The sequence below is a fragment of the Typopeltis vanoorti genome, chromosome 16, assembly GCF_054136105.1.
Source record: "Typopeltis vanoorti isolate ZY-2024b chromosome 16, IOZ_Tvanoo_1.0, whole genome shotgun sequence".
Taxonomy (NCBI): Eukaryota; Metazoa; Arthropoda; class Arachnida; order Uropygi; family Thelyphonidae; genus Typopeltis; species Typopeltis vanoorti.
This window is the reverse complement of record NC_143564.1, coordinates 36,292,910-36,313,906: the sequence shown is the minus strand read 5'-3', so window position 1 is coordinate 36,313,906 and position 20,997 is coordinate 36,292,910. Positions and strand designations below refer to the sequence as shown.

General features: G+C 34.1%; 1 protein-coding gene across 1 annotated transcript in view; it reads left to right on the top strand.

The window, feature by feature from the left end:
- The window catches only part of LOC150097953 (uncharacterized), a 173,119-nt gene that overhangs the window by 133,260 nt on the left and 18,862 nt on the right, over positions 1–20,997 (top strand). Inside the window, exons 15-26 of the mRNA XM_090406644.1 lie at positions 286–402; positions 1,538–1,636; positions 2,577–2,777; positions 3,689–3,787; positions 5,811–5,912; positions 10,933–11,037; positions 11,612–11,710; positions 12,169–12,267; positions 13,909–14,031; positions 17,189–17,296; positions 19,946–20,143; positions 20,674–20,772. Coding sequence (XP_090262770.1) covers positions 286–402; positions 1,538–1,636; positions 2,577–2,777; positions 3,689–3,787; positions 5,811–5,912; positions 10,933–11,037; positions 11,612–11,710; positions 12,169–12,267; positions 13,909–14,031; positions 17,189–17,296; positions 19,946–20,143; positions 20,674–20,772 — 1,449 coding nt within the window. The remainder of the gene's footprint in view (positions 1–285; positions 403–1,537; positions 1,637–2,576; positions 2,778–3,688; positions 3,788–5,810; positions 5,913–10,932; positions 11,038–11,611; positions 11,711–12,168; positions 12,268–13,908; positions 14,032–17,188; positions 17,297–19,945; positions 20,144–20,673; positions 20,773–20,997) is intronic.

The window sequence follows — 20,997 nt, the reverse complement described above, 5'->3', positions numbered from 1 at the left end:
CTTGATTATGAGAATCCTCATCATCATACAAACCAATGAATTAATCATGATTAAATCATCATTTTCGTCTGCACAGTTACAACTTTATCAAATAAATAACTTTTAAATTCATCTATATTTAATATACGAATATTGATTAACTATTATGTGATTAATAAATCCAATTATTGTGTTCAGCCAATTTCTAAATTCGTTTAACTTATTGGATAACTTTTAATATTCATCTTAAATAAATGTCCAAAATAAACTCGCATAAAACCACCCTGCTATTCTTCTATTTTTCAGACAAGGGAAATTCCTCTTCATTATTGCGCAAGGGCAGGAAATGAAGCCACATTTCAAGAAATCATGAGTAGAACATCGACGGCGAAACTACAAATAGCCTGTAATAAGCAGTCCACGGTAAGTAATACTGGAGAGGGGAAGAAAATTATCTCTTCTTAAAACATCCAAAAAAAATCCGAACATTCCATTTAGTTGAAATAAATTCAGAGTGAATAATTATTCAACCAATTGTTATGTGAATCCTACCCATGAAAGACGCTAATTAATGTTAGTACCATGAGCTGAAAGTTGAGGAATAGATGAATCGAAACTTTGTTTCTAAAGATTAAATATAATTTTTTCAGGCCGTTTTAAGACTGAAATTCACCTACCATTAATCACAAGCATGCATACCTTCAATGGATTTATCAGGGTTGTTGGCTAATGCCGCTCAGCAACCAGGACAGTAAATAGCTACTTGAATCAAATGAAGAGGATGCTTCATGAGAAAAATTTTAGTTGATTACACTTGGGCAAAATAAGGATAAATACAGGAATGGTGTTCTTTTGTAAGTATGATATACTGTATATATATATAAATCTTCTAGAAAATACCATCATCATAAATCAAAATTATGGAAAAGATATATGACGATATTAGTCTTAGTCTGGAACTCTGGACTGCCTTCACGTTTGCATTTCCATAAGTACCTCAATCGCCAACATCTGAACATAAAATTTACCTACGAATTAGAATCTAATGGTTAACTCCCATTTCTGGATCTTCGACTAACTAAGGAATCTGGTAAATTTAAATCTCTATATTTCGAGAACCCCCCCCCCACACACACACACTGAAGGATATCTACATGCCTCTTCCCATGTGGAAATAGTACTAGATCCTAAACATCTAAATATTAACCAAAGTATTAACTTGCTTGAATACATCCTAGCCTTCATTAATCAAGAATGTTCACGTGAATGCGCAAACACGCAGAAATAAACAATTAGAAATAATTTTTAAAAATAACGTGAGTCTCTTTTATAAAACTGCATAACAGTTGTCACATTTGTGTTAGTCCTGACTGTTTTGTCTACTAGTTTATTTACACCTGAAGAGATGAAATGTCGTGTTACTAAGTAAACAAATGTTATCAACTTATTCAACTTATCAACTGTATATATATATAAAATCTAATAATGTAATAATAATTATCATTAATTATATTTGTTTAAATGAATATTATAATGCTGTTAATGTATTATTTTACAGAATGGTTGGACACCTCTTTTGGAAGCTTGCAATGGAGGGCACACTGCAGTTGTCCGCCTGCTGTTACAGAACAATGCAAGAGTGGATGTCTTCGATGAGGTAATTAAGTATTATTCTTAATCATTCCATGAGGTATGCTTTTCTTAAATAATGAACAGTGACCAGTATCTCATATTTTATAACAGTATAACGTTTCGAGCCCAGGATTTTCTAACTAAATCAAATATATGTAATTTTTTTATCCAGAGTACTATTCGGATCCAATCAAATCTAACTCGTGATATCAGCAATATATGGATCCCAGCTTTGGAAATGTTCCATGAAACCTATGTGGTCGCTCTGGCCATTATGATACAAATGTACTGTTTCCGCTCTGTGCCTCTTTTAGTATTTTTGTGGGAACTATTCTGCTGAACTAGCTGACACTATTCCTCCACTTTCACTGAAACCCATAAATAAGCACACGAGCAGCTGCTGGCCAACATTCATTCTGGCTAACTACAAACATACCGAACCAACTAGTCATCTTCTATTCCATACCTTCTCTCTCTCCGCTTTGGAATAGCCCTCCCCTCATAGTTTCCCCCTAAAGATTACAACATTCAGTTGTTAAAAAAAAAAAAAGAACATATCAACAGGTTCCTTCTTTCTTCCTGATTACTTCTCAATAGACGGCACTGACATGCTGCAGGTCTCGCCAGTTCTTATGTGTGAAATTGGTATTAACAAAAACCAAACAATAAATAAATAAAAATAAAAACGAGAATTTTTTTTCTTTCCTTTTCTTTCAAGACTGAATACTGTATATTCAATCTCTCACGAAGCACCAAGCTTCATACTAGAATTTTTTTAAAGTTTATTTGCAGCTCTTAAAACATCTTTCAGTTTATTGCACCTGTATGATTTTTTTTTAAATTATACAGGTGCAATAAACTTACTAAATAAATAAAATTACTAAAATTAGATTAACACTTCAAATAGACTATACTACTACACAATTATACTTCAAACCGAACTAAGAGTAATATTTTATTTACAGGAAGGCAAAGCAGGGCTCCATCTAGCGGCTGAATTTGGACATAACGATGTTCTTGAGCTTCTTCTCAATCACAAGGCCTTCGTGAATGTAAGAACGAAGAAAGGTATGACTCCCCTGCATCTAGCAGCTGCAAATGGGCATACACCTATAGTGCGTCTACTTATCACTAAATACGGTGCAACAGTGGACGGACTGACGTTGGTATGCATATATATAATTCTTAGGATAAAATAATGCAATTTATTAATTGCATTATTTTATCTTATTTCGCTATTTTTTTTAAACATTATTTCGCTTACAAATCACTGCTGAACGTTTTCGAGACACTACAATAATTTCGGAATTTTTGCATAATGCAATGTTTTTCCCACAGACGATGTATAAAAAAATAAGTGGAATTTCAAAACAGTCCAAGACATTGTGATGAAGTAAGCTATACGAGGAAATAACTATTTTGTCTGTTTTGTTAGCAAAAAGATTTGCTAAGAACTTTGTAAACAATAAACTGAAAATTCGGACATGCTTATTATGAATGATTGCTGTACGTCATTTTTTCAGCATTGAAAATTTTGGATTTTTTGATTATATTTAATACAATCAAATTATATTTGATTATATTTAATATAATATTTTTGGACGTTTATTCAGTAATCCTTCTACATCAGTTATTTAATCAGAAGGAAAATTATCATATAAATTCGTGACGTTCTGCATTTAAAATTTCCAGGTAAATTTACCTCTGTAATTTAAAACAGTTACTAAAAATCACCACACTTTATTCCAAGGTCGTCAGATGAACGGTTCATAAGTTATTCCAATTTTTATTAACGATCTTTTTTTTAAAAATATTCTCCGTTTTTTTTTTTTTTTTTTTTTTACGTCCAATCATTCGCGAATTTAGAATATACCCCCCCCACCACCACCACCACCATCCTCATAAAATGTTACAATTATGAATAACTCCGTAACTTTTATAAATACTTTTTTTTTTATTTCTAGGATTATGCAGTTATGTAAAAGGTTATTCCGTATCTAAATGTATTTTCAGTATTTATGAAACTATTTAAAACAATCGCATCGATTTTTATACTATTTTATTTTATTCCATTTAGAGTAAACAGACGGCGCTGCATTTGGCGGCTGAACGTGGCCAGTTGGAAGTTTGTAAGACACTGTTTGACCTTAAAGCAGATGCGAATGCTATTGACAATGTAAGTATTCCGTATTCATCTTGAAAATAATAAAATATAATTATTTGATAAATATAATTTATCTTATAATTTATCCTAAAGTTTACTTATAAGTATATTAGGATTTTACATGTTTACTTTAATTTATTAAATTAAAGTAAACGTGTTTAGCATTATTAAATTAAAGCTAAACATATTTTGCAAATTGTAATTATATTTCAAATTGTAAAGTTTTCGTTATAAATTATAAGTAAATGTTACTTATAATTTATTGACATTGTCATTAAATTCATTTAACTGTCATTAAATGATATCATTTAATGACAGTTAATAGACAGCATAAAGATAAGGCGTCTTACCAATATTAATATGAACGAAATTTTTAATACAGTACTCGAACTGTGTGTGTGGCGTCATTAGCACCTTCGTATACAACAGCTGTACAAATGAGCAAAATTTGTTCTTAATACTAAATAAGAATGTTGCATGTTCATCCGTGCAACAACGGGAGATTAAGATTAAGATTTGAAGAGATTTGCTGGAAATAGGAATATGCAAGTGAAAAATAAATTAATACGTAAAAAATTAAATAAGCATCCCTTGCCAAGAAGCTGTTTTTTATATTGCTAAAATAATGTTTTGATATTCTGTTTTCTGTATACAAGAACTGAATGAATAAATACAGAAGCATACAATATCATCATAACCGACCAAACAACTAAGGCAGTGCTTAGGAGGAGCAGCAAGTTTGAATGGCGGCAAAAACCATCAGAATTGTAAAAAAGAAAAAAGCTTTTTTTATTTTTTACATGTTCTCTTGAATTCAGAGACGGAGAAACAGTGCTTGTTAAGGGCGGCTTATACCCTAACAACGGTCCTGCAAGCATATAAACACTTTATTTCAAACAATATTTTGAAATAATGTGATTAGAGAATTTGCATCGCTAAACTTGTTATCCGAAATTTGTAACAAGTAGAAAGATTTTTCATTGCCATCATGATTAGACCATCACCACCTTGCTTGCTTACTGGAAGCCTGAAGTGGCATTCAAAAAGAAAGGGAGGAGGCTTTTGTTCCAGAACAAAGATTCCAGCTATATCTCTCGTCTACCAGCGGTATTAATGTAATATAGATCCAAAGTAAACAGTCTACGTATAATATAACCGAAGTTTTTTGTTATTTACTCATTCCCTTACATTTCAGTAGTAAATTCAAACTATTCCATCAAGAACTACCTAAGAAACTGAACAGCATTAGTTATAATAACAATAATAATAACGAATGTTATATTATAATAATTGTAATGGAAACTTCGAATTTTTTTTGTCACGTTTATGTATTTACTTAATCTTGCTAAACATTTACTTAATATTGCTAAATATTAAGTAAATTTACGATTTACTGAGCCTCTGTAGTTCAGTTAGTATAGACGAAACCCTTTGATAGAAAAGACCTGGGTTCAATTGCCATCCGTTACGTGAGTCAGTCTCAGGTGAGTGTAGGTTTTTTTTTTCTTTTCTTTTCTTTTCACCCCGGAAACTAAGGTTTTTCGTCTCCCAGAACAGGCAAAAACTACCGGTGAACACACAAACTACAGACACAAAAAAATACCCCCCCCCCAATGCTAGGCTCGGCGACAGACCGGTTGGGATTGCTTAAAATCGTAGTATGTAGTAGCGAACCATGCACCTGCGGGATAAAGGCGCTAGAAAGAAGTTACGTATTTATTTAGAATTTTTATTAGCATAAAACGAAATAACGTTTTAACATATTTTAAAGAATATATTAAAATTTAAATAATAAATCCTGCCATATATATATATATATATATATATATAATGCTTCTGTTCCTTCCAAGTAAAAATAAAAAGGCATTTTGTTTTTTCTTAGTTTGTTTTTTCTTTACCAAGACCACACCATGTGTGGTCTTGGTAAAGAAAAGATTTTCTACACCATGTGTTAGGCGAATTTTGTTCAGACGAGCTTTATAATTAAATATTTTCATATATTGCATTAAGATATCTCTTTTTCGTTTTTTGATAGCAAGGCCAGACGCCGCTTCTGTTGGCAGCTGAGAACGATCATTCAGAAGTGGTGAAGTTATTTTTACAGCAAAAGCCAGAGCTAATAACGATGGCCAATACGGTAAGTGGCATCAAATTGTATAAATATTTCTAATCTGCTTGAAATAGAAGATTAATAAATAAATAAATTTTCATTATCCTTGCAAATAAGCTAAATTTGTTTCTCACTAATTCTACTTCCCTGTAGACACAAAAAGCAGCTTAAAAACATTCTTAGTGTATAGCTAAGTGGTCTATATTTCACTCCACAGCTTATAACCTAAAATTTCACCCCCCACCACGTCCGTCAACAAAAATCTGAACTCTTCCTGAACTTGCATTTTACTCTCAGAACAGTTTTCTTCCTCAACGAACTTTTGTCTTAACACGTCTAATCTTTTGTGATGTCTTACACAGAATTAAGAAACAGGAACGCTTTACCTGCATAATATATATATATATTTTTTTTATTTATTTATTTATTTTATTTATTTATTTATTTTATTATTTTTTTTTCTGAAAAGGTCAAATATTTGCTACCGATGCTGGTAGATCGATTTGATCTACGGGATATTTATATATAGAGGTAGGCGTTCTTCATTTTGTGAAATATTGCTACCTATGCTGGTAGATCGATTTGATCTACGGGATATTTACCTTGGGCTCTAGGACCCATTTCTCAAACTTTATTCTAGTAGAGTTGTTGCCTTCTATCAGACATGACAAAACCTCTCAATGAAAGCATATTCGAAGAAGTTTACAGAGAATTCCTAAGATTAGGAAAACTATTGAGCGACAACTGGCCAGGGAAAGTAAAGCTGTTAGATACATTCCCCCCTACAGGAGTCACAGAAGATAGAATGGATGATTTTAATGAAGGAAGTATGTTGACTGAACCAGAATTAAGTCACTCCACGAATAGAGAGGATACTGCATCTCTGATTAATACTCCACAGTTTTTGGAAACCAACACAGAATTCCAAACAGTCAAAAAGAAAAGGAAAATCTCTTCTACTGCAGATACACCCAAAATAGCGGAGATAGAACCAGATAATGTAATTAAAGAAAGGGTACCCCCAGTCATCCTAAGGTCCAAGGAGCACTGGACGTCCGTTGCATCCACACTGAAATCTTCAGATATCACCTTCATTAAAGCCACAAACACAGAAGAAGGGATTCGCATACAACCCAAAACATCATCAGACTACAGAAAAATGACCAAACTTCTAGACAACAACAATTTGCCATACCACACTTTTGCACTCAACAGTGAGAAAAATTTAAAAGTAGTGTTAAGGGGAGTAACTGAAACATTACAAATAGAAGACCTCACGGTAAACCTCCAGCTTAAGGGATTTAGCCCAATTAAAGTCAGCCGAATGCGGAGAGCTGATAAAACACCCTATCCCATAATTCTGGTGGAAATAAGTAAAGATCAAAAACATATATACAATCTCCAAACCATCTGTGATCTAGTCATAAAAGTTGAGGCATTGAAACATAAATCAACTATAACCCAGTGCCATAGATGCCAGAAGATTGGGCATGCACAACGATGCTGCAAGGCTGAATTTCGTTGCGTGAAATGTGGTGGCAAACATGCATCAAATGAATGCCATAAACCTCGTACACTTCCAGCAAAGTCTGCAAACTGCGGAGGACCACACCCTGCAAACTATAGGGGCTGTATAGCATTTCCCCAAAATCAAATGATACAACTCAAAACCAGTAAACCTCTTCAAGAACAAGTGTCTTCCCATCAAACCATAGTCTCCACAACGGATGGAAGATCGTATGCTGAAGTTACAAGATAAACCTTCCAAAAAGACCCAAAACCAAACCAAAGCAGTCACAGCAAACCAACAAACCTATTCTACTGAACATAACAAGCCACTTAGGTGAAATGCTTGCTGAACTCCAACAAACCAACCCAACTCAAGAAGCCAAGGATATCATCTTAAGGCATACAGAATCACTCTTTATGGAAATTCTTAATGGATAAGTCTAAAAGAAAACCGAAATCGTTACAAATTGTTTCATGGAACGCAAATGGTTTATCTATCAAATTACAGGAGCTGCAGGAGTTTGCAGCAGAAACCCAAGCAGACATCATCCTCATAAGTGAAACTCATCTTCGTCCAAGTGACAAAATCAGAATCAACGGCTATAGCACTTATCGTACAGACAGATGCTTTGCTAGAGGTGGAGGCACTGCCATCTTTGTGAAAAGAAACATAAAACATAATTCAATAGCAGAACCCCAAACAGAACACATGGAAACTACAGGAATAGAAATACATATGGAAAACACAAGCAGCATTACGATATATGCAGCCTACAACCCCCCAAATAAAAAACTCCTTGAATCTGACTTAGATGTGATACTAAATACAGGCAGAGCAGTGATTATAGCCGGAGATTTTAATGCCAAACATTCAGTCTGGAACAGCAGAAACTCAAATATTAACGGAAGAATACTCAATTCTTACACCACTTCAAGAAATATAACAGTAATAGGACCCACTGAACCTACACATTACGGAGTTACCGGACGTCCTGATGTACTAGATATAGCTATATTAAAAAACATAGCGCACAGCTATCAGATACAAGCAATCAACGACTTAAGTTCTGATCATAACCCCATCATATTACAACTAGGCACCATACAAGATTTAACAGAAAACACCACCACATTTATAAATTGGAAACAACTTCCCTCAGCTTTCCAGGAAAACCTTGGTCCAATACCGCATATAACATCTGCCGAAGATGTAGAAAAAGCAGTGAAGACTCTTGAAAAACAACTGCTGACAGCTATAACACAGGTAACAAATATAACCAAATGTACACTATCAAATAAACTTCCAGAGGACATAAAACGTCTTATCCAAGAGAAAAAACAGATTAAGAAGACAATATCAGAGAACAATGGACCCAGCGGCTAAACAAGCAGTGAATAGAGCAACAAACCAGGTTCGATATGCCCTAAAGGACCACCGTAACCAACTCTGGAATAACAAAATTCTCCAATTAAACACAGAGGATAAATCATTACGGAAAATGACGAAATCACTCCGTTCAAAGCGTTTTACATTTCCTCCAATCCAAGGTGAATCTAATGTTGTCTACAACGACGAGGAAAAAGCTGAAGCATTTGCTGACAGTTTAGAAAAACAATGCGGCCCCAATTATATCAATACAGATATAAATTTCATAAGTAAAATTCACACCCAAGTGCGTAAAATAACTCAAAATGCCTCAATCCATTCCAATAACAAATCCGTGTCACCAACAGAAGTATATGAGATTTTAAGAAAACTAAATAACAAAAAGGCTCCGGGTCCAGATGGAATAACAAACAAGGCACTCAAGTTACTTCCTCGCAAACGGGTTATGCATCTAGTAGCCATCATTAATGCCATCCTCCGGCTAAATTATTTCCCCCAGCGATGGAAAATTGCCGACGTTTTCCTAATACCCAAACCTGGAAAAAATACACAGTTTCCTGAAAATTACAGACCAATCAGCCTTATTTCATGCATAGGTAAGATAGCCGAACGTGCTATTCTCACACGGATTCAAGAGGCAACAGATATCAACCATATAATTCAAGATGAACAATTCGGCTTTAGGAAATATCACTCCACAACGCTACAAATTTACAGAGTTATCGAACATATAACCCAAAGGTATGAATGGCACCAACACTCTGGCGCAGTTTTCCTGGACATCACTCAGGCATTTGATAGAGTGTAGCATCAGGGGCTAATTTTTAAACTACACGAAGTTGGAATTCCATTGCCACTAGTTCTACTTATCAAATCATATCTACATAATAGAAAATTTAAAATAAAACTCAATGGTATCAGATCCACAGAGAGGAGAATCACGGCCGAAGTTCCTCAAGGCTCTCTGCTATCTCCCCTACTCTTCTCCATATACATGGCAGATCTCCCCAAACTGTCTCCAGCTATCACCGCTCTGTATGCCGACGACCCAATCATTATAGCCAGATCCCTCCGTCCACACCTGGCCACAATCAAGCTGCAGAGAGCAGTCAGTGAATTGGAGGATTGGTACACCAAGTGGCGTATCGCAATTAATCCAAACAAAAGCTCTGCAGTACTTTTCACCAGACGTAAAGCAGAACCGAATACAAGCATACAAATGTTTGGTAAAATCATCCCTTGGCGCAATTCTACCAAATATCTGGGAATTCATCTTGATAGACGTCTAAACTTCAAGTAACATATGGATAGTGTTGCCACTAAGGCAAGTCAGACTATAGCACAGCTATATCCACTTTTGAATAAGAACAGCTTCCTAAGCATAAACAACAAAATCCTCCTTTTCAAATCGGTAATCAGACCGCAACTAACTTACGCCTCTCCAACGTGGGGTCACACGACCAAAAGCAACATCAACAGACTTCAGATAATACAGAATAAATGCCTAAGAATGGCATTTAATGCCCCATGGTTCATCAGAAACATCCAGTTACATCAAGAAGCCAATCTTCCAGATATTAAGACCTACATGACAAGCATTGTGGAGAAATTCTTCACAATCACTGATAATCACCCAAATCAGCTAGTTCGACAGGCAGCGGACTATAAACCCTCAGATCGTTTCAAACATAAAAAAACCGAAATCCTCCATCGCAAGAGAAAGCTGATACAGCCTCAATGCTCACAATAAGCGGGTAAATTACCCACAATAATCTCATCACCCATAATCTAAAATCCAGATGAAGGGTCAAGGACTCAGTCCATCAACCAATTAAGTTCAAAGTTCAAAATATATATATATATATATATATACATATATATATATATATTTTTTTTTTAAATGCTTCTTTTTAGACGGAATTTGAACGGAGGATTTCCGACATATATTCCATCAACTATAACTTCATGATAGTGTCTGTAAAAGTTGTATTTATATGAAACATTTTTAAAAATGTAAAAAAATGCATTATAAATTCAAGACATCAAGTTGCTTTTGCTAATGAATTTGCTTATTTAAAAATTCTATTCTAGGTACAAAATTTATTCAAAGATAAAAAACAAAAGTTCTTTGTTTCTTTATATTCACTGCAGAGTGGGGTGACCTGTGCTCACATTGCTGCCATGAAAGGAAGTGTCGCTGTTATCAAAGGACTAATGAAATTTGATCCAGCTCTCTTGACAACTGCCAAGAATAAGGTTGGAAATACGCTTTGACTCTTTTATCGAATAACACTCATACCAAAACGTTTATATTTTATTTAATAATATATTTTTAAATTAAATATTATTTTATTTATTATAGTATATATAAATATGTAATATATATAAATATTAAAATTATTATAGATGTTGTTAAATATTATTAACTTAAATATTAAATTTGATATTTTTATAAAAGTATTAAATATTTCGAGGGAATAAATATTCTTCAATAATACATAAAACTGGTGCAATTAAAACTTCTACCTTAAGATTATTACGCAATATATTTCGACGTGAAAAAATAATGCGTTATTATGAATGCATTGTTTTTGCACGAATTGGCAAAAACAGAAAGAATTTTTTTTTTGTTGTTTTAGTACTGAATATTTTTCATAAAAATTGTTGGTTTTCCTTTCCACTGGGTTCTAGTTCAGGCACTTTACTAAAGACAAGATAAAATGAGCACTTTTTTGTTTTAATTGGATAAACAGTGTGTGTGTGTGTGCGTGTGTTCAAAATATGTCTCACTAGATAAAAAAAAAACTCTCCCATCTTCATTCTTATGCAGCATAACTCGACAGCACTTCATGAGGCGGCAGCCGGAGGGAATGCTGAAGTTGTAAAATTACTGTTAGAAGCTGGAGCTAACGCTGCCATAGAGACAGATGTAAGTACCATTCGAATTCACGTTCAGAGTTATTTCTTTTTATTTATTTGTATAAATATGTTCAGGATGTGACACACTCCATTAATAACACAGGATCATCAGGAATGATACTGCATCTCTTAAGGTGCACACAGCAGAGAAGGACGAATGCATCCCGAATTTTCAGATTCAAAACCTACGGTTCATTCATTCATTCAATCGAAAATGTATATTCGAATGAATTTACATTTTCACACAAAAACTTAAAAATCTGTAAGTAACCTGATTGTAATTAAAACTGATATTGTACCCTATTGACCTAACGTTAAGATGAATAAATTTCTTTAAAATGTCCTCCGGTAAATAATAAGATGTCAGTTTAATACAAGTGGCAATCGAAAGCAAAGAACAAAATTAGTTCCTTGACTTTCGCAAAATAATAATAATGCTACTATATAATGCTTATATTTATCTTGTAGGAGGGCTATACACCTCTCCATCTCGCAGCAAAGTATGGCTATGTTGATGTTCTCAGTGCTATGCGCACAGCAATATCGTGGAGAATAGTAAGTAAAAAGGTGAGTTGAATATGAAAATAAAGGTTTCAACAATATAAATATGATGGAGGGTTCACAATAGCATTCTTGTATAATTACAATTTATTACCACAACTGAAATTAAGGGCCTCTGTTGGTAAATGTACTGTAGAAATTAATTTTGCTTTTGCCTAAGTTTGCCAATAAAATGATCCAACTGTTAACAACTAGACACGTGTTAATAGAAATTCTGCCTACCAAATGTCATTATATTCCATCAAGCCAGAAAGGAATTATTACTATCAATCATTATTACCATGTCAAGTCCTTAGATTAATAAAAACGGCTGATGAACAGAATTATAACGGGAGAAAAGTCTTACATCCACTCCTGTAGCCAAGATTTTGAATATCGAAAATTACTGACTTGCAGCATACCAAAACAACCTCTGATGATCATACAACGAATGATGATCCGATTTGGCCTTATGTACTGTAGATATACTTTTTAGTTTGCTTAATTTTTCTAGGAAAAACGATCCGTCTAAAGCCGCAATTGAAGTACTCGATAAATTTTAACAGATGCCCACCACCAAACTGCATTAAATTACGCCTATCTGAACTGTTTTTAACAAAAATTATCTGATTATAACCAAAGTAATCGATTTTAACACACGAAGATCGTCATATGTACATCGTAAATTCCGAATGTGATTAATTCCGTACAATGGAGCTATTGCGGTATGGAATTTCGACGAATATGCTATCAGGTAAGCTTCATAGCGTATTCATCTTTATGAATGCCCTTCATTAAAGGATTTACTAATCTGGCAGAGGATTTGAAGGCTGATTTGTCCTCAGAGAATGAACAGTTAGAAAAATAACAATAGGTTTTTTTTTTTTTTTTAGAGGTTAAATACCAAGATGAAGACATTTAGAGACTTTTCCATTTATGTCGATTTATGCACTGGGGAGATGTTATTTGTGATAAAGAATATAACTTCGAAACATGTCGTTTTTTTTTTATCTTAGACGAGAACCAATAGTTCGAAAGCTATTAAGGCAACAAAGCCCTTAATCAAAAGTTAAAAAATGGTGAGTGTGTGGTATTGTATAGTTAAAAAGCATACATTCGATGTGTTAATCAAGAAATTGAATTCATCTTATTAAAAAAAAAAAAGCTTCAATCTGCGGTCCATCAAATAATGCTTTTAAACGATTTCTAAACCATACGGGTTTAGAAGACTTTAAATAATTCCCTTGTTGTTGTTGTGTTGCATCGGTCAACTTTAAAGTTCTGAAATTTCTGTAATGCCGTTTTCTGCAGGAGCAACAGTTCTGCGAATTTATTTCAAATTCTGATTTTTGTAAAAGTGAACAAAGCAAGCATTATTGTATGAACAAAAACTATAAAAGCAATTTATTTGTTTCTATGACGAATTCGGTGAGGTGATTTCAGAATGCATTTAGAGGACAGATCGAAATTAACCATGATCATGATCATAAACGGAATTCAAAAATCAGCTGTTATTCAAGAGGTAGTAATGAATTTAATTAATACTTTAATTAATTATAAAGGACAGTAAACATCTTATATAAAACGATTTGAATAAATATTATTTCAATATTAACATAAACTATTTTTAAACTTATTCTCCTTTCTTTTTCCCTATGTGCATAACAGACGGGTCTCACCCCTCTCCATGTTGCATCTGCGTATGGTAAGGATGATTTTGTGCGAGAAGTCCTAACCCAAGTTCCGGCTACCATCCTTAGTGAGAGACCAATTGGCAAGAATAACGAAGATGTAAGAAACGTTTCTTATCTGTCATCCAATTAAAGATGCAGTTACTCCAAATCTCATCATCATCATAATCAAATTCCTGATATGTACCCTTGAAGAGTGTATAGGTGTATACACCCTTCAAAGGTACACATACTATAATAGTAGTACATGAAAATGTAGTTCTATCGGGATTCCAATACTTCCAAATCTTATAATGCGATCTTCTAAGGCACTTTTAATTGCATCAAACCACCTAGATCTTGGTTTTACTGTAGGTCGTTTTCCTGCTATCTGGCACCAAACATCTGTTTTGCTAATCTTTCCTCTCTCATTATGTTTAAGTGGCTATACCAGTGAGATTCGATCTACTAACACATTCCTGAATGCTCAACTGTTTTTTTTTTTTTTCTAACTCAACTTTCAGATACATAAGTAAAAGGTTTAAACACCGTCTTGTATATAGCTACTTCAGTGTTTGTCTAATTTCTCTCTTATTCATATATTTATTCAGTTCACTCCCTCCCTTACTATATCAACTTTGCTTATTTTATTGTCAATTTCCATATTTAATTGGCGATATTCACTAAAAATGTGCATAACAGCTGAAATCTTTTCCTTTTTCTAAGGTTTTTCACATTCAGGAAGCAGCTAATATTTTCTTTGCCCCTTTCTATATAAAATCTTTGTCTCTTTATTGCTGATTTCCATGCCAAATTTGTTATTCAATTTAATTAAGGACCCTACAAACTTGCACTGGATTTAATAATTAATTAATGAGCTGAGCAAACAACTGAATCAATCAACGTTTTCTGTCTGTTTCGGTAACACCACTGTTGAAGTGATGTCTCTAAATCTTCTGTCAGTTATTCTTTTCGTTAACCTGTTACGCTGCTGATGCCTTTCTGGAATTCTGCTGTTGTATGAGTTTGTTCTAGTAGTTGATTCTTCACTGGTTGCTTTGTTGAGACCGGGTGCCTTGTCTAAAACTGCCCTACATTATTTCACATAGTTGAAGACATAAAGTCCAGTTTTTAATTTTAATCAGATTAGGATATGCATCAAAGAAAGCAAAATCAGAATGACACTCATTTTGACAATACTAATCAAAGAGCTGTCTATGGTGCTTGTGCTGTATTTGAAATACATCCCGGAAATAATGCAGCATTGAAATATCACTATAAAAACAGTACACTTGACCAACTGGATTGAGTTGGTCTAGTCAGATTGACATTATGGCCAAAGGCTATGAGGACGGTGTATTATGCCTGTGAAATGTTCTCTGGCCGGTGTGCCTGTTTTAAGGAGGCAAAAATTCGAGGTTCCCGGATGAAAGCTGTCCACCTTCCTTGTGAGATTGGCTAACTCGCCATCAACTGAAAAGGCCTTTATAAATTTCTTCACATCTCACCCAGGGTCGAAGAGTTGGAAAGGTCTGTGTTCAAAATTCGAATCCGGGTCTTTTCAACTGAAGAACAAATGTCTAACTCCGCCGCTGTGGAAGCGTGTACAACAGGAAGTATTTCAAAATGTTTTATATACAGTATTATATTAAGGATAAGCCCTTGTGACTTCATCCATGATAAGTATTGCGAATTTCGAAAATATTATGCTAAATACTAGGAATGAAAGCAAGAGAGTCACTTTAGTCACATTATTATTAGTACTTTATTTTCCATGTTAGGCATTAACGAACAAAAAAGATGTTTGGCTGTATCATTCTAAGAAATCAAATCATTTTAGCAGTATTGTTTTTTCAAATGCATGTTTAAATGAAAAGACAGAAGTCTTTCAGCGATGCAACAGTATACTCTCCTCACAAACCAGAAGGGCAACAGTAATGAAAATTCGAAATCTTACCGAGGCATAAATGGATGTCACCGAGATTTATTTTGTTTTAATTTACATTTTATAAGAAAATTATTTTTTAAAACGGATAAATAGAGAAAACCTTGAATGTTTGCATATTCTCGTTCCTTTCCAACCAAGGCCAATAAAATTTCTCAGAATTAATTTCAGTTAGTGTTTTATTCACGATATAACAGGACAAGGTGTCAAGAAATAGTTTTCTTTATTACCATCTTCTACTCGAAAACCCTTCCCACCAGTGGCGGATCGTGGCTTAAAATCGTGGGGGCGCTGCAACTTTCAAAATATACACACACACTGTAAATACATGTTTGGATAAAATATCAAAATTATGATAAAAATTTAAAAAAAATTAAACATGAAAAAATATTGTTTATTATCGATAAAATTATACAGTTTGGTATAATTCAAAATTACTTTAAAATAAAATCCATTCCTTTAATTGTAATTAAAGGAATGGATTTATAATTTTTGGACATTACGATTAAAGGATTTAATTGTAATGTCCAAATGTTTAAAGAGACGGAGTAACACGATAAGCACTACGAACACTCTACTACTGGCTCAAACTGCATATAAATAACAGTGCCGCATTACGCTAATAGCTCACATCTCACTATGACGTGCATATGCTTGCGCGCGTAGCAATATGACACTGTGGTAAACACAGTGCTGCTAGCGTCCTTCGCCTTCCTAAGTGCTACAAGATGGATTTTTATTCTCTTTTATACAAAATAAGAGAATTGTATAGGATTGTTGATGATAAAATTAAATCATCATCATCAACAACAACCATGGGTCCAACGCCCATAGGTGTCTGATGCCATCTTGATATGATTCTTCCATTGCATTCTATTTTGTGCTAGATGACTCAGTTTGTGTATAGAGTTTCCGCATGACATTTGACAATGTCATCGCCCCCATTCTCTGTTTGGTCTTCCTTTTTTTGTTCTTTTCTTAAATCATCCCAAACAGCAGCATTTTTATTTTCCTCTCATCGTTCATTCTATATATATGGCCAAAGAGACGTAGTTTCAGGTTGATTATTTTCTGGATCAGGATTTGTTTTGGTTTCTATTCGTCTGTAGATTTCCTCATTGTTCACTTTCTGGATCCAGCTTATTCTCAAGAATTAAATAAAATTAAATTAAATATTACAAGCAAATGCAAGAATATCTTCCAAATCATTCTGTAAAACTGTTTCTTTTCCTTCCTCTTAGAATAATAATATATTTTTATATTAAAAAATAAAAATAAATAAACAGGATAATCTTTGACTCAACATGTTAGCTCAACTAACGTTATTTTACAGTATGGCTTCACAGCTCTTCACCTAGCTGCCCAGTATGGTCATGAAGATGTCGTGCGCATGCTTTTAAACAGTGCTGGAGTTCAGGTCGATGCTCCTACTACAGTCGAGGTGAGTGTTGTAGATTTTATGTGACATTGTTATAGACATAAACTGCATGCGTCAGATATATTTTTCCAGACCCATTTTGTTTCTCTGCTAGGCAGCATGTGTCTGGGCTTTACTACACCAGTCGATAAGGTCACGTTTCGCACAGCTTTAGTTATTTGTGATTTTTATTACTTATGATCATATCATCAACCTCAAGACCATTCAACCCTATAAACACACACGAAAAGGTTTTTTTGTCCCCCACCCCTCTATCTCATTTACGTGATCGGAACTAATGTGTATGTGCATTAACATTTGTATAAAAATCGTAGGTACGTGTGAAAATTAATTAATTCATTTTCACAAACGAATTAGTTCGTTTGTGAAATACGTACGGAGACCCCACACGTCTGGAATACGTACGTACATGCAGGACCCAACAAAGGAAATTAATCCATTTTTTATTATTATTAATCCTGATTTTTATTTTTTATTTTATTTTTATTATTTTTTTTTTTTACACTCGGCTTCGGTGCTTCAATCTCGATACTTTTAAAGTGGACTTCACACGTGAATTGCAGAAATAACTAACCGTTCAATAGACTTATACCCCTGTTGCATCATACATAATTCTGGTACCTACAACTTTCCCAAACCTTTATTTTCACATACCTTCATATACTGTTGGCTCACATTTATAGGTGTTGGTGGCAAAGCCTATCAAATCTCATCTCTCTCTCTCTCTCTCTCTGATAGGCTTTCCACTAAATGTTGATAAAGGGATATTAGTATTTCGTTCCATTCATTTATCCAAATGGTAGTCGGTTCTAATAATAAAGTTGGTCTTGCCTTCAAAAGGGCGCTCTATAGTGTCCAGATCTAAACGTCTTTTGAAGGCAAGACCAATTTACTATTAGAACCGACTACCATTTGGGTAGTCGGTTCATGATGCTCTGATGGATCACCTCCATCAGAGCATAATGCTCAGAGTTTAATGCCTGGAAAATTACTTTATCCAGGCATTAAATCAAGTCATCCATAAAACATGAAGCTTTCCCACACCATGATTCCATTGTCAGTACGCATAACAGATGATGCGATACGCTGTGAAAAAAACCTTTCTTCCACCATACCCAAACATATCTCCATGATTTGCAGAATGTGTACTGTGATTCGTCACGCCTTAATGCAACATTCCAATAGTCTAATATCCAATCATGACCTTTGCACTTCCATATTCGGGTGATGTTTCTCTTTTATACAGACACTTCTCTCTTGTACATACACTTCTACAGGTCGCATCATTCAACCAATTTGCTGGGGAAAAAAATGAAATACACTTTTTTTTTTTATTCTGTTTATATTCCCATAATAAATTCAGCTGAATTAAACAAAAATAAAGAGTGGGCTATAACGGGGAGTCACATGTTAGGCAGAATTTTCTATAGACTACATCACTCAATTGATTTCGACGAAATTGGGAATATACCTAACCACTTCTTAAGAGATTCTCTGAAACATTTAACTCAATCAAAACAAATTAAGCGGGAGTTGTAATGAGAAGCACGTGCTATGCAAGAAACGGTTCTCAATCGGCTAATGATGTATCTACAAGGTGGCATCATACGGATTGTGACCAAATTTGCAATATGAGTGTTTCTTACATTACTGAAGGTTCCTCTGCACAATCGCATATGAAGGTCGGGCAAAGGAATTGGAAGAAAGTAAAATTGTCCGGACACAGTATCAGATTACATCGTTTAACTACTTTCGACATTTTTTCGTTGTTTAAAGTTTCGTTTCGTTTAAAATTAGATAATCTCATTTAAAAAAATTCATATGTAAAACATTAAGCTAAATACTGGGGAAGAAAGAAGTTGAATGCATTTTATAAGCAGCTGTTTGGCCAATATATTAACATGTTTATTGCTGGGGATGTAAACTCCCCTCTGAAATTTCAGCAATAACAAACGATAAGCAGCAATAAGAGCAAAAGTAATCTCGGTAATTATCTGATTCTTAACTGCAACCAATCTCCTGCTTCCTCAGTATTTGGATCACGTTTTTACCTATGAGAGGTTTTTGATGAGATTATGAACTACGCTGATTATTTTCTACTAGTAAAATAAAAAATTATGTGACGTTCAGATTAGGAATCGGAAAGGAAAATACATAAAGTCTTTGTGTAGTTGTAATTGCAAGTAATGGAAACTGGATAAGAACAATGGGAACGAAGCTATTTTGATTGCCTTAATTGTATGACTTGGATAAATATATTAAAATATTCACTTTACTTAAAAATTCAATTATTAAAATATTTGCATGGAGGGGTAAAAAATCAATGCAACACAAAGGTTTCAGGAAAAGAATTGAAATAAGTGTTGAAAGGGCTTTTCAGTGCATTGGAGAGCAATCATTTTCTCAAGTTAAATACACAAGTGTTATCATACTTTAAGGTGATAACAGCAAGCATGCAATGGTCTATTTATTTTAAGAAATCTAAATGTCACGTTACGGTAAAATGGGAGATACGACATTTTTTTATTCACATCGATCACTGCAAGAGTTGAATCTTATAGACTTTCGGAGCAAATTTACAACTTGCAAAAATGTATCGCACAAATTCGTAAAAGAAATACAATAAAATGGAATGTATTCGTTATTCTACAGGAAACGATGCCACTTCATCTTGCGTCTAAAGGAGGTCATTTGGCTGTCGCAGGATTAATTCTAAGTAGAGCAACGGACAAGTTGCATGCCGGTGACCGAAACGGCCGCACTCCTCTCCACATGGCCGCTGCTAATGGACATGGAGATATGGTTCGGTTGTTATTAGGTCAAGGAGCAGATATCAATGCTGCCGATAAGGTGAGTTGGTCGCATTTCATTAATTAATTTTAACAACTCCACGCAAAAACGATTTTCATGCTTGGCCGTTCCAGTTTTTAAGCTTAAAAATTTACTCTATGAATTTAGATACAAGTATTCACCGTTTCGTATCAACGATTATTAATAAAATTATTTATTTGTATTAAAATTTGAGATTTTTATTCTAGTAGATATTTCAATATTTATCGAACTCTTCGAGGCAGAAAACGAATTGGATTCGGCCGAATTTAAATTTACATATTTATAAGTGTTCATACCGTTAGTGAATGAATACGCAAGATAGTTCAATATTGAATTATTTGTTATAACGAAGTTTTAGACATACTTGACCTCGCTTTCTATAGTAATGTGTTTCTTCCTTTGTTTAATTTTATGAATCGGTTCTATGTCACCAACTATAAGGTACACCACAGTCTTCGATAATATGCCATAACTTAGCTGCTGCTTAACTTTTTTCTGCTGTTGAAAATTTTATTTAGTTTACTCTTTTTTTTTTCCCTCTTGGACAGAATGGTTGGACCGCATTGCATTATGCTGCTAAGCAAGGCTACCTGGACATGATTCATCTGCTTGTAGAAAGTGGAGCATCGCCGGTTGCCACTACAAAAGTAAGTTGCATTCGAAGACCTTTCTTGTAACTTTTCTTTATCTTATTTTTGCTTTAAATATATTATTAATTAATACAGCCACGTTTTACAAATCACATGAAAGTATTCACGAATAACGGGATGGATATATTAATGCCATACGTAGGACAGAGTCCTTTCCCCGCTCCTTGGAGTTCTTTAAAGGCAATCGCGAGGGGGATGTCAGATTATCTGCCCCTTGATTTA